Source organism: Phragmites australis, chromosome 2, assembly GCF_958298935.1.
Source record: "Phragmites australis chromosome 2, lpPhrAust1.1, whole genome shotgun sequence".
Lineage (NCBI taxonomy): Eukaryota > Viridiplantae > Streptophyta > Magnoliopsida > Poales > Poaceae > Phragmites > Phragmites australis.
The window spans coordinates 13739156-13753365 of record NC_084922.1 but is presented as its reverse complement, the minus strand read 5'-3'; the positions used below and the strand labels follow the sequence as shown (position 1 = coordinate 13753365).

Genomic DNA, 14210 nt, shown 5'->3' with positions numbered 1-14210 from the left:
CCCAATACTGCCCCTTGGAACAATTTGCTGACCGGACGACCGAACATCACGTACCCTATTCCTAGGCCTCCTAACCTATTTCCCGTTTTCCCCACTTATTCAGAAAAATCTTTCCTTCATCCCTTTCTCTATCCGCATTAAATGCCTGTGCCAATCTCCATGGGTCAATCGATGGCCACGATAAAGCCCTGAGCTCAGCCCCCCTGCAAAAATCCACCTCCCTGTCCTGTGGTGGCTTGGCTTGCATGCTTCTAATTCATTTTGTACCTTCTAAAGACCACTAAATTATGATGTTGTTCTACACAAGTTACTCTAAAATAACTACATAAGTTAAATATAACAATGAAAGTTTCATGATTTCTAGTAGAACCGTCGAATAATATGTTTCACGCATAAGAAAATTAGATTTTCTTCCACAAAGCAATTCACGGTACATTGCACATTTTTCATTTATGATCTTGTTAGAAAACATTTTTTTGTTCTTTTCAAGCATCTTGCAGCTTTTTAAAACATGAAAAACCTGATGGGCTTTTCCCCTTATACTATAGGGGTGTATTTAGTTGTCTTAATTTACTTTAGTCTGATATGTGAATACATATAATTTTATGAAGAAGTATATTTGGTTGACCATATCCACTGTTCTAATCTGGTGCGACAAATGTAAATATACACCTTCAGCATGCCTCGATTTGAGCTTCACTCCGCAACCTGGCCTGACGGATACAAGTTCTTACATCCGTTCATGTAAACGGTCTCACTTGTCAGTACCATAAATTTATCTTAATACAAGCAACCAATCATAATATCAACTAATGCATCCACTCATATAATATCATATTCGGTTAATCAAGCATAAACTTAGTTCGGTCTATTAAGATATATACAACCAATCAAACCAACCAATCATAATATCAACTATTGCATCCATTCATACGGCTACGGATTGGGTTAATCAAATATAATCTTAGTTCAACCTACTCAGATATATACAACTAATCAAACCAATCAATCACAATATTAACTATTGCATCCACTCATATAACCTTAGATTTGTTTAATCAAATATAAACTTAGTTCAACTTATTCAAATATATATAACTAATCAAATACTCTTATTTTTAATAAATATAACTTCACTTAGCTTGTTTTCTTTTAGCCCACATATACGATACAATCTACAAAATCTCATTCGAAAAACCAAATATACCTAGTATTTTCCAGTGTTAATTTTCTCTCCCTCCATATACTCACCCAGCAGCTACACACGAGACGCTGCCTCACCCGACCGTTGCTCTACTTGAATCTACGGCTACGGGCCTCCCTTCCCTTGGGCTCGGTGCGCCCGTGCGGTTACCGACCGTTGCGAGCGCTACCCCATTTCGAAACTTGAAATCCCTCGCACTCGGAAACCGCACCTGCACTTGCGCACCACTCCCAGACCGAAAACAAGAAACCAGTGCTCAAGAAGAGAAGGAAGAAATGGAGAAGGGCGGCGGCGGCGACGCCAAGCCGGCGACCCGGTTCGGCTTCTCGTGGGCCGACGAGGTCGAGCGCGAGGAGCGAGAGCAGCAGCAGCAGCAGCAGCAGGAACAAGTTGCGATGCCGCAGCGGCGGGAGGCGAAGAGGGAGCAGAGCAGGGCGGATCCGTTCGGCGCAGCGCGGCCGCGGGAGGTGGTCCTGGCCGAGAAGGGCGTCGACTGGCGCGCGCGAGACTGCGAGCTCGACCTCGACGCCCCGCGCCACCGCGTCAGGTACGCCAACGCTGCGGCCGCACGCGCCTTCACGGTCGAGGAGGCCCCGAGCCGCGCCAGCATCCTCTCGGTGTCCACGTGCAGGGCGATTCCAGCGCGCCCTGCGCCGTGGGACCGGGACGCGGGGAGCGCTGGACGGACGCCGCATCCGCGGCGGCACGCCGCCGACTCTACAGCGAAGATGGCGGGCCGCAAGAACGCGCCGCCGGTCACCCCCAGCGCGTGGGGCGGCAAGAGGAAATGCGCGGGGGACGGGCCGGCGCGGAGAGTCTTTAGTGAAGTCAACGTTGGAAAGGGCTGCAGCACCTCGGTCTGGGGCTCCACCAAGAAGAGCCGCAACACAGCTGGAACGCAGGCGATCAAAGCGAGTGAGACCGCCGCGGTTGCAGACGGCGACAGCAGAGGCCGCAGGGTGCCAGCGGCGACGATGGCCGCAACCGAGTTTCATGGATCTGCCGTCGGTCACAAGAAGAGGGGAGGGAAGAGGAAGGGAAGGGGATCAAAGAAGACCGAGAACTAGCGAGCTCTGCTACTCTAGGTACTAGAGCTGACCAGCAAACAGAACTAGATGGTGTGTAGAGAGTAGTTTTAACTGTTGCTGCAACATGTGTTGCATGAACTGATTGGACTGTGTGAAAACATTATGTGCTGAATCCTGTACCGATTACATCACGTGCTATGAACTGGTTAGTGGAATTATGTGTTAAAACAATCAGCAAGGAGTAGGGCCTTGCCTGTTGCATTGTTCGTATCATTTTGCAGACGTTTTACAGGCTCTTCACCTCCATGGTTGAAAATCCTGGTCAAATTGCATTTGCTTGCAAAATTTCACTAGAATTTTCCAGCAACATTTGTTCGTTCATCATGGATCATGTCTGTAATTGTTCAACAAAGGAGCAATTCCACCACTTATTTTTCCACAATTTCTTCCATTCCCTCCATTCATCAGACCAGACCAACAGACAAAAACGTCACTGAAGCACACTCTGCGCCGAACACATCAAACTCTACCGGATCAAAAGTTAAAAGCATCACAAAAGCCATGCTAAAGATACACAGCGTCACCTCCTACAAATTGTCCAGGAAGAACAGGTCTGACATCACCTCTTCCTGCTGCCCACCATCCGGGGCCACCACGTCATCGTAGTCCCACACCAGCGAGTCCCACATGTCATCGCTGGCTGAGATGTCCAGCGCCATCAGGTCCCAATCCACGGCCTTGTCACCCAGTTCTTCGGCCACACCAGCAAGCCCACTTTCACTCCCATTGCATGATTGATCATCTGGGCCCACCTCCAGCTTTTGGCTTTCTGGACCTAGAAGCCCACTCACCATCTCCTCGCTGGGGCCCAACGGGCCCTCCTCGAGCCCATCAGATGTCACGCCACTGGCACTGGCTTGTGCTTGCTCCTCGCTCTGCTGGGCAGTGCAAGGCTGCAGGGAGCTAGGTGTTGAGACGCTCATGTCTTCCTCCTCGCGCTGCTGCTGCTGCTGCTGCTCCACTTCTGAAACCTTGTCCTTCTGTTTCTCCTTCCCCTTCTTCTCCTTGCCCTTGTCCGCCGCGCCACGGCTCGTCCTGCCGCCGCGCCGCTTGCCGCCGCCGGGCAGCTTGCTGAGGTCGACGTTGACCACGACGCCGTCACGGAAGTCGCTCGCCCGCCTGCTGAGATGCGAGTTCCAGTAGTTCTTGATCTCGTTGTCCGTCCGGCCCGGCATGTGACCCGCGATCAGGGACCACCTGAGCCAGAACAGAAAAGGGAAATTCCACAGAGAAATTAACTGCACTGTATTGTACTACGAAAAAAACAGGATATGCACAAGAGATGCAGGTCATGGCCGTCCATGACCGCGAGATTCAGGCGGCAGCCTGATGTGGCAATCAATACGCGTGCCGGAGATCCAACAACCCTAGCTGCAGCGAGTTTGCGTTGGCAGCAGTGCTACGGGTATTTATTTGCGGTGATCAGATCAAGCGTGCAAATGGTTTCTTGCTTCGTTCACGACATTCACTATTTGCCAAGTCTCATATGATTCATGAATGGTTTTCTGTCAGCGCACTTTGCACTGAATGATGCGATAACAAACAGAGTACCCATCTTAAGTTCTACGAGACAGAGCAGTAGTTACAACTCCTTTATATAGTGAAGCAGCACCGTGTGGTATGTTAAGACTTTAGATCCTATCCTTCTCATTGTTTGGTTCCTCTTCTGGCTATATGGACTTTGTTTCTACTTTTCTCGAGACTGCTACAAATTTCTCATCTAGCAGCAAGTAGATAATGCATGGCCTAAGCCTAAGTATATACCGTTATGACATCACTCGGACATAATGCATGGCCTATGTAAAATCCAGCTGATCAACTGCAACCAGAGTTCAATTTCCATACGCAGCGTAATCATGGTGAACGTACTTGCGAGCAATGCCTGCCGACAAGTCGTGTGCATGCGACGAGGACGGTACCCTACTCCGGGTCAAAAACGAGACGACACGTACGTGTCACAGTCACACGTGAGACACGAGAGATTCCTGGCTCCGAGCACGCACCCTACGTGCTGTGCATGTAATCAGTAAGTTCTACTGCTGGCCACGCCGTGCAGCTCGATTGTATGCCACCTCAGTCCGAAATGCCCAAACAGTGTTGCGAATTCAGCAGCCAGTGTATTTTTTTTTAAATGGCTCGGGGTGTAAACAAGAAGCAGTGTTAGCACAATGCATCTTCAACAATATAGATGGAGTCCCAGGAATTTCTATGGTCTAACTGCGTATATTATAAGTGGGATCAGGCAAATTTTCTTGCCATCAGTCGTGTCCATTTTTTCCTTTCCAGTAAAGCATTTGGTGCCGCATCGACCGGCTAACGACAGAGCATACTGAAACCCGTCAGAGGCCGCAGCGTGCATGCCAGCGGGGTCCCAGAAATTTCAATGCATGGGATGGGACCCCCAGCAAAATAATGCCCGACGCCGACGCCGACGCCGTGCCTAGAGCTCATTAGCAATAGCAGCGCTGTGTCATGTTTCTCTCCTTGGTTAAGAATGGGAGAGAGGCTGCGGCTGCCGCTGTTACGCAACAGTCGGCGAATGATTCAGCCACGTCCAGGAGAGGAAATGGGCGTGGGTCACGCCTGCCCTTTCTTTTTTGTGCCCTTTTTTTTTAAGTTTTTGCACGAGACCAACAAGGGTGCATAGAAAAATACGAGACACCAGTCACCTTGGTGCAAAGCGACAAAGAAGAGAAAACGACTAGAGGAGGAGGGAGAAGATGGAAGCCACTTCAGTTTGCAGTAGCTTTCTAAGCAGCAGGTGTTTTAGGCCTTCAAATGAGTGTGTTTTAGCCACGGTTTTGGCTAAGAACCAAGGGAAAAGGGTGTTAGAGGAGGAGAAAAAGTTAGAAGAACTTGCTTTTCTTGCGTTTTGCCCTCTTCTCTTCTTCTTGACAAAGGAGGGAATAATAGCAAGGACACAGCTTTTACGGAGAGAAAAAAGAAAGAACTTTAGCAGAAATAGCAGAGAGATTGTTGCTTGTTCATGTCTTTCCATTTAACCTGAAGTAAACCCCCAAGTGATTTGAAGCTAAAACCAAATTGCATATCCTAAGTGCATAGCTACATCGTCCACACACACATACACCTGAATTACTTTCCAACTCGTGCGCAAATTGATGTGTTAAATCAAAAAGGATGTCAGGTCATTGTAAGTCCGTAGCAACTGAATCCACGAGAGAAAGTGAAATGAATTGGATCTTTTCCCCCTTCCCTCAGCAATTGATTCCATAAAAATACTTTTATATTTTTCCCAATTAACTTGAGAATTTTGGGTTCCTATAAGGCAGCCCTGATTTTGCGAACTCCTCTGTTTTCATCCCTATGTGTAAATGTGCAAAAATATGCATATATTTGGACTGAGGCGTTGCAGTTTTTTTTTTTCTGCCGACCAAACAGACAATGACCCTTGATTCTCACAAGTTAATCATCTAGATATATGTCACGGAGGCACTGCCTCGACGGCATAGGAAGCACGAAATTTTACCAAAATTGCTCAATGCAGGAACCAGACACAAGAGTCTGCAAGCAAATTCGAGCGGGTGAGGGAGGTGAGCTGAATGTGTGATGAGTACCTGTTGCCGAGGGTGGCATGGAGCTTGATGATCATCTCCTCCTCCTCCGACGAGATGTTCCCCCTCTTGAGACCCGCCCGCAGGTAGTTGATCCACCTCAGCCTGCAGCTCTTCCCACACCTCAGCAAACCTGCAGCAAGAAATTTCGATCCAACGAAGGCAACTGATCAGTTATCAATCTTATACCTGGACGCACAAAAACAAAAGCAAAAAGGTTGCAACTCTTGAAGAACTCTTTCTTCCTCGTCCTTCCGTACCAGCATTCTTGGGCAGCGATCTCCACGACCCTTCCCCGTGCTCATTGATGTACCTCGCCAGGATCTCATCCTCCTCCTTCGTCCACCTCCCTTTCTTCAAGCCCACCTTCTCACAGCACGGTGCTCTCCCCATTGTGGATGTGCGTGAGAGAGAAAGAAAGCCAGAGGAAGAGGGAGAGAGATCACCACTGTAACCGAAAGAAGTGTGGCTTCTTGGGTTCTCGAGTGGGCAGAATGGGTCTGAAAAAGTGGAGGGTCCTGGGGCTGTGTTGGGGTCCCTGGATAAATACTAGAAGGAGATGAATATAAGTACGAGGAAATATAGATTTTATTTTTTTTCTAATTTTGATAGATTACAGTGTGTTTTTTAATATAAAAACTCTCATCTAATACATAAACTAAGCATTCTTCTTTTCTTCTACTAAAATTCTAGCACATAACTCTCGAATGGATGGATTAAAGGGCTCAAACAGCCCTTCCTCTCTATTTATAGCATAAGTTTTTTAACCATTAAATTTCTTCCAATACACTCCTACCTACTATCGAGGGTATTTTCGTCCATCTTTTTCTCGTCTATCAAACTGTCATGGCGTCTTCATGACTTAGCTTCATCTCGATGCAAGCTTTACGATGATGCCACGTGCACTTCACACTTTCCTACGGTTTTGAGGCCACTTTCTCTAAACGTGACTCACCACCACTTGCTTACACCTTAAGAAAACCTCACAATGTTGACACATGTAATCCGTCTTGCGATCTTGACCGTTAGTAAGTCTCTCCTGCTCTCGATCCCTCGGCCGTCTTGTCACTTGCACCGTTATCTCTTTTGCTTGACTTTGTCAACATACCGTTTTCATCCACCTTCTCACGCTTTATTTGCATATCACGTGTAGAGCTAGGATCACCCTTAACTCCATCCGGCCACCTTGATCGTCTAGTACCAAGCACCTAACTTAGCCATGATCATCCCACCGTTGACCGCCAAGTTGTATCCATCACCTATACATCATAAGACAAGCATGAGCGTATCTCCAATTTCATCTCCAATTAGACAAAATTAAAATTCTCTGTTGAAGAACTTAAAAAATTGTGAACACCGAATGATCTGATATGTATTGCCCTCAAATCATCGGACCATCCGGGGCTTGTAATTCTGACTCCACTGAAAACTTCTTCGAAAATCCTCTAGTGAAACATTCGGTGTACACTCCTCTATCGTCGGACCATCCGGTGTATAGAACTCCTGAATTCCGCCTCCTGGAATGCTCTGACGTGGACAGTGCCTCATCACCGGACTATCTGACGTGTACAAATTTTCTAGCACCGGATCATCCGACGAGTGCAAATTTCCTAGCTCAAAGACAAACAATCCAACTCCAATATTTTGTTGTTAGTCTAAAACATAGGCACACACAATTATGCTTATGCAATACCAAAGATCATCAAACCAACTTAATAAACTTGTCAATCACTCATCATAAATAAACTAAGTCATATGCCCAACTGGTTTTCTCAAGATCCGAGGACGAGCAACAAGTGCGCTGAAGCAGCTTCATGATTTATAGGAGCCACCTTGATGCTCGTCTCTTCCGAATGGTTCTGGAACTTGCGGGAGACACCGATGCCGTTCCTCATCAGCTGGTGGACGCAAAGGCTGCCCCGTCCGTTCCAACCGTTCAAGCGACATCCGACAGCCGATGTTTTTGCGCTTATGTGGCTCTACGAAATCACCCACTCATGACGCGCTTTACTAATATAAGATACGGGTGCAAAGGTGGATATCCCAGTTGCCTGGGATGTTTCGCTGGGGGGGGGGGTGACGTAGCAACAAAAGTGTGGGCATGATTCTCCAACTTAGCTAGCTTTAACTATTAGAATACATTTCTTAAAATTTATATAGATCCTATCATTTCAATTCTCCATACCTCACAGAGGAAAGATGTGTTAGGATGGAGCATGTTTCATGCTTAGAGCTATCTCTTAATGAAGAGATAGCTTCGTGCTTAGAGCTATCTTTTGATGGAGAGATAGCTCTCCAAATTTTCTTTCACGTCTGCAAAATAAAAGCTAGCAGCTAGCTATTATCTTCACCTCCACTCACTTCTCTCCTCTCCACGTCTGTAAAATAAGAACTAGCAACTAGCTTACCCGTTGGACCTGCCCTTAGGGTCCGTTTGGATGTCAAAATTGAATTAGGTCTATGGAAATGGAGGACTAATTCCAAATCAAGCTAAATTGGAAATGATCTATGATTCCAATTTAGATATTTGGATGGCACTTGAAATTTCCTGTTAGAATCCATTCAACTTCCCAATTCCAATTCTTGTGTAGATGTACATTATTGATTAATTGGTTCTTTTCAGAGTTGGAACATGAAAACAAGTGAGTATATATGAATATGTAGAATGCTTTTGTTAGTTTATACTTTGATGAATACTTGTTTTACTTGGATAGTAGAAAATATAAATTACACAATAATAATAACATAAATAATTATATATCAATTAAAAATGAAAAATGTGACACGTACATTACAAGGATCAATGGCTCAACTTGAAAAAAATTGGCAAAAACAACAAACATCATGTGCACATATTACTACATGCTCTAGGCGCACAAAAATTTTACAAACAAGCATTTTATAGTAATTAGAACACCATGCTTCAACAATACAAAGAAAAAGTGCATTGTGCCTGCTCATAGAGCCCATAAATTCTCACAACATTCCAGCTCAAATACAAGTCCAGTTTCTCACAGCAAGTGCATAATCTAACACAAACGATGAGCAAGAGCATAAGTACTACAAACATTACAATAGATGAGACTAGTTCATTTTTTTCAATCCCATGACTTCCCATTATTACTTTTTCCCAATCTCCATCAACAACTAATCCTTCTCATGTTCATGGGAAGCTCCAAAAGCGCTTTGAAAATTAGATAATCACAAATCAGCATACCATATGCTTGCAACATATCATCATGCCTCAAATCTGGAATATGCTAAAGTGCATCAAGGATCTCACGGGGAGGAGTAATCTTCAGTAGTTACAAAGGTTCGGTTGACTTCAAAGTAGAGAAAAATGCTGCTTTGATGTGTCAAAGCAAAGAAACAAGAATTTCACCTATTCGTGATCTATTTCCCAACAGAGATGGCGTTGTGGGAGATTCAGGAGAGGCCTCCTTGGAGTTCTGATTAGCACCATCTGCCATCATTTCTCCTGTGCTAGTAGCTTGACCTATGGCATGATCTTTGGAGTAGATGGTGCTAATTGGATCCCAATTCTTGACAACTTTGGTCTTGTAACAAGCAACAAATTTATTAGCCTGTAAAATAGTCACAAAAATCAATATCAAATGCAAGCTAGTTCTAGTTATCATGGTGCATACTTCCATATATTTAGTCCAGACATCATCACTATCAATTGAGAGCCTATGGTTTTTCCAATCCTAGCCAAACTCACTTTGAGTAAGTATCTTGCTAAAAACTTCATAATGCTTGTCAAAAGTCTTGCATCTTACCATGATGTTGTCCTTTGTGATATCCACATTGCACTTCTCCAATACATTTCTTATTGCAGCATTGTATATATGTGGCTTCCACCCATTTTGGACATGATCACCATTGTTGTGATGCTCAACAAGTACTTCTAGGAGTGCACTATCCATTTCTTCTGTCCAAGTGAGGTAAGTCCTATGACTTTTCTTTGATTTTGGTTCAGTCATGGTGCTAGAATGATATGTATAATAAAGGTGGCAATTAGGCAATAATTTAATCAACTAAAACAATACAACTATGAAAGAACAAGAAAGGTAACAAAATAACATAGCAGCCATACATCCCAAAAGCAAGCTATCACACAAAATATTTATCCCATCTGCCTGTCACACAAAATATATATCCCATTTACCTATCACACAAAATACCCCAACAGTTAGCAGTTAACCAAGCCTCGCTTGGTAATCAACAAACATATCATTAGCTAGTTGATCCCTAAAGTTGTTCCACTCAGTCATGGACTAAACACTTTTAATTAGATTAGCATCATCTAGGATCTCAATCGGTGCAGCAGCTATATCATTATCCACTTCATGCAACAGTATATCATCCATCTCATGTTACCTATCTCTTGCAAAGTTGTGCAATACACAACAAGCAATAAATGCAAATCTATCAAAACTGCAATATGGTGTCAAAACAAGCAACCAATGTTATAGTCAACTACAATATACAGTGTGGACATGACATTACCTGGTCCTCTATTTTAAAGAAAGATCAAGATAGCCCATTTCTTCTTTCACAAACCAAAGGTTCTCTCTACCACATTTTGAGCCCGAGCATGATGCAAGTTAAACAATTCTTTTGGAATTTTAAGCTGTTGTTGACTTGCAGCCCACTCTTTGAAGTGATAGGGAGTGTATCGGTATGAAGCTAGAAACCAGGACCATTAATGTAACCAACATCAACTAAGTAATAGTTTCCTATCATGAGGGAAGAGAGTTAGCCAATAAACAAGTAAATAATGAAACATCAAACAACCAAGATGAAGGAGCCATACCCTTGGGTACAACAAAAGCATCTTGGCAAGTCATTACATCTTGCAAAACCCTTGAGTCAGAAGTTGGACCCTACCATCCAGGTAGAACATACACAAATTTTATGTTCCAGTGATAAACACCCAGCATGTTAGTTGTGATTTAAGCATGCACCAAGTTAATATAGTTTACAGTAAAAGAGAGCTAGAAGGAGACTAAAACCTGCTCAACTCTTAACCAACAAAAGAAACTACACAGTAGAAACAAAAGCTAAAGATAACAAAAGATGGGTGAAGCTATATGCCTTTAGGCTTCACCCCGAACGCGCGACCTCCAAGAGTAGGATGCACTACTCATTCCCGCCACTCATATTGGCGGGCGTGAAGTAGCCAAAAACTAACTCTTCGTCACTCAAAAAACTTGTAGAGCAGCTCAGTATGAAGGTACTCATTAGACTTAATCCATAATGGACACTTATAAATAGCCCAAGTCCAAGGATTATGCATTGGGATGTTAGCAAGAATATAGCCAAATGCTTAAGTAAATTCATATGCAAAAGCAAATTTGACATAAACATGTATGTGCATCTATACCTGATCAAAGTAACAAACTAGCTCATAAATATCAACTAAACATAATGTAAAAGGAACCATAGTAGTAACATCTATAATGAACCATCTCAACACCTCAACCATACCAAACCACATTCGTAACTCTATGACCGCTGCAAATGGACAAAAGTATGCTCATGACCGAGAGCGCGCTATTTCAAAATATTTTAACACCCTACAGGGGTAATCCTTTGCCTACATGACTTGAGGATCATACGGCTTGCATGATGATCACACAGGTCCATAGAAGGGGGTACTCATGTCCATATTTTCCAATAAGCCCTGACCATTTGATCATACGTCGATAGGTGTGAGGGTCATCCAGAACTACTCCTATACCCCACCGTCCTCATACACGACACCATTGACCCGTACGCTAAAAAGCCACCTCTACAAAGGTAATCGGCTTATCGTTCCCATATATGACATGTAGTAAGCATGAAAAGCGCTAAAGCCAACTGCAACAATGATCGGTGCTTAAACGATGCAAACGGTCTACGGAGTTGGAGTCCCTCTCTCGACCTACCCAGGGGAACTCCACATCTGGCAAGACAAACACCCCTAACACCACCCACACCTCACCTCATCCACCCCACTGATCCAACAAACACCATCAACCCATCATTATGATCATTGCGCAAGTAATTAAATCCTATGCTTTCGAACGATGAAATATTTCACCACTCGACTTCTACTGAGGACCTAAGCACTTGCGAACATGATAACAATCAGAGGGAGTGAACACTTGTTCTTGATTGTGATGGCATTCAATGGACGGTAATCAACACAAATCCACATAGTACCATCCTTCTTCTTGACAAAGAGTGTCAGCCATCCCCAAGGTGAGGAGCTCGAACGAATGAAACCCTTCACAAGCAATTCCTAAATTTACTTCTTCAATTCCGCTAACTTGTTTGGCGGCATCCGATAGGACCTCTTTGAAATCAGGGTTGTACCGGGCAATAGATTAATGGAGAACTCCACGGTTCGGTCAGGTGGCATTCCTGGCAATTCTTCTAGAAAGATATCAGGAAATTCACAGACGGCTGGAATATCTAGGAGATCCGTGGCTATGTCCGCTTTAAGAGCACACAAGTGTAGGCCACCCTCTCCAAGGCGAAGACAAACTCGATCACCCTTGGGACCTTTCGACTCTCTTGGCACAATCTAGCCGAGCACCATATTTGTTTAGCCAATTCGTCTCTAAATATAACATCTACTCCTGTAGTGTCAAGGAGAATCAAATTTGTACAAAACTGAACTCCCTCGATAAGAACTTTGGCCTTCGAAACAACTCGGTTGGTCCTTAACGTAGTTCCAAGTCCATCAATGATATAGGTGGAAGGCAGGGTCTCAGTAGCCAACTTATGACTCAAAACATAACTATCCCTAATGAAATAGTGAGATGCCCCCGAATCGAAAAGAACAATTGTGATGTGGGAATTCACAAATAGCGTACCGATGAGCACGTTTTTGTCCTCTCAAGAACTCTCAATGGTGGTGTGGCGCACTTGGGCACGCTTGGGGATGTGTGTAGCCCGGGAGGATTGTGTAGCGAGTTGAGTGGGTGGCGACTTTGGAGCAGTCACCACGGCTTCTAGCTTCGGTTAAGGGCAATCATGGGTGAAGTGCCCGATGTTCCCATAGTTATAACACGGGCCGCTGAGGCCACACGTCACACTCACTTGAGAACTAACAAGTCTTGGAGGCTATCCTTGAGGAGCAGAGAAAGATGGGCGATGCTCCATTCACATTGTCTGTGGAGCAGTTGAGGTCGACATGTGAGATGGAGGAGGCTGACTCTCCGTCCTCATGTGTTGAAAACACTCGCTCATGGAGGACGACGGGACCCTCTTGCGCTTCTTCTCCTCTTGGTGGTTCTTCAACTTAAACTCCACCATAAGAAAGGTGCTCACTAGCTTGTTGAAGTTGACGAACTCATGTGCCGATAGCCGGTCTTGCATCTTGGAGTTGAAACCATTCACAAAGTGGTATTACTTCCTCTCATCGGTGTTGAACTCATCCTGATCATACTGTACAAGGTGATTGAACACCTGCACATACTCCGTCACCGATCTGCCTCCTTGCTTGAGGTCCATAAACTCCTGTCTTGATCTCCATAAGGCCCTTAGGAATATGGAAATCATGGAATGCCTGGCGGAACACCGCCAAAGACACCCGATGATTGGCGGGGTGCAAGACTAGAAAGTTGGACCACCATGCGCGCACCGCACCCTGAAGCTGATGGGTGGCGAAGAGCGCCTTCTCATGGTCCTCGCACCTGAGGAGAGCAAGCCTCTGCTTGATAGTCCAGAGTCAATGGTCGACATCCAGAGGATCCTCAGCTCGTGTGAAGGTGGGCGGCTAAGTTTTGAGGAAATCCATGAAGTCATCTCGATGCCCGGCCCCACCTCTTCCATGAGGGGTCGTGTTGCCCACGAGGACCTCGAGAAGAGCAGTTTGAGCTTGGTGGTTTTGCTCTATTTGCATCAACACATCTGCCATGCTCAGCGGTGGGGTGGCATGGGGTTATTCTCATTGGAACCCTTGGGACAATCTCTGAGATTTTGGCGGGTTTTCATCCTATTATGGCGATAAGATAAAAGAGAGGTGAAAAAGTCAAATTCTAACATGGATCAATGCTATCTTTGCTATGTTGGATTCAAACAAGTGATACACACTAAGGCATCATATATCAAGAAAAATTCATGTTCAAAGGTATGGTGCGAAATGAACAATGGAACATGAAAGTATGCTCGATCCTCATCTTCACGTTTCTTTCCCGAATGCATCTCTCGCCAAACAATCATTACAAATACATACATCACCTTTCACATGAAGAGATAAGTATTCGCGCGAATGGTGCTTGTGCAACTCGCCACACAAGCGATGTTTCATATGTGGTTACCCACGTATTCACTTCATGTACCTTCGCCTTATGG

The 14210-nt window shown here is 44.8% G+C and overlaps 2 protein-coding genes across 2 annotated transcripts; one reads left to right on the top strand and one right to left on the bottom strand.

Annotated features, from left to right (window-relative positions):
• The first annotated feature begins 1348 nt into the window (after positions 1-1348).
• Positions 1349-2486, top strand: LOC133900373 (uncharacterized). Its single transcript, XM_062341487.1, has one exon. The coding sequence runs from the start codon at positions 1480-1482 to the stop codon at positions 2269-2271; it is 792 nt and encodes a 263-aa protein (XP_062197471.1). The 5' UTR covers positions 1349-1479; the 3' UTR covers positions 2272-2486.
• A 91-nt stretch (positions 2487-2577) lies between these two features.
• LOC133900364 (myb-related protein P-like) lies at positions 2578-6390 on the bottom strand. The gene is made up of 3 exons (XM_062341474.1): positions 6125-6390; positions 5868-5997; positions 2578-3489 (listed from the first exon to the last, which is right to left on the bottom strand). The coding sequence occupies exons 1-3, from the start codon at positions 6255-6257 to the stop codon at positions 2820-2822; spliced, it is 933 nt and encodes a 310-aa protein (XP_062197458.1). The 5' UTR covers positions 6258-6390; the 3' UTR covers positions 2578-2819.
• Positions 6391-14210: the final 7820 nt, after the last annotated feature.

Bases quoted from the DNA above. Each gene is read 5' to 3' on its own strand.
- LOC133900373 (XM_062341487.1), top strand. From the start codon at position 1,480: ATGGAGAAGGGCGGCGGCGGCGACGCCAAGCCGGCGACCCGGTTCGGC.
- LOC133900364 (XM_062341474.1), bottom strand. From the start codon at position 6,257: ATGGGGAGAGCACCGTGCTGTGAGAAGGTGGGCTTGAAGAAAGGGAGG. The intron at 5,998-6,124 runs GTACGGAAGGAC...TTCTTGCTGCAG, and splicing joins ATCGCTGCCCAAGAATGCTG to GTTTGCTGAGGTGTGGGAAG. The intron at 3,490-5,867 runs GTACTCATCACA...GTTCTGGCTCAG, and splicing joins CATGCCACCCTCGGCAACAG to GTGGTCCCTGATCGCGGGTC.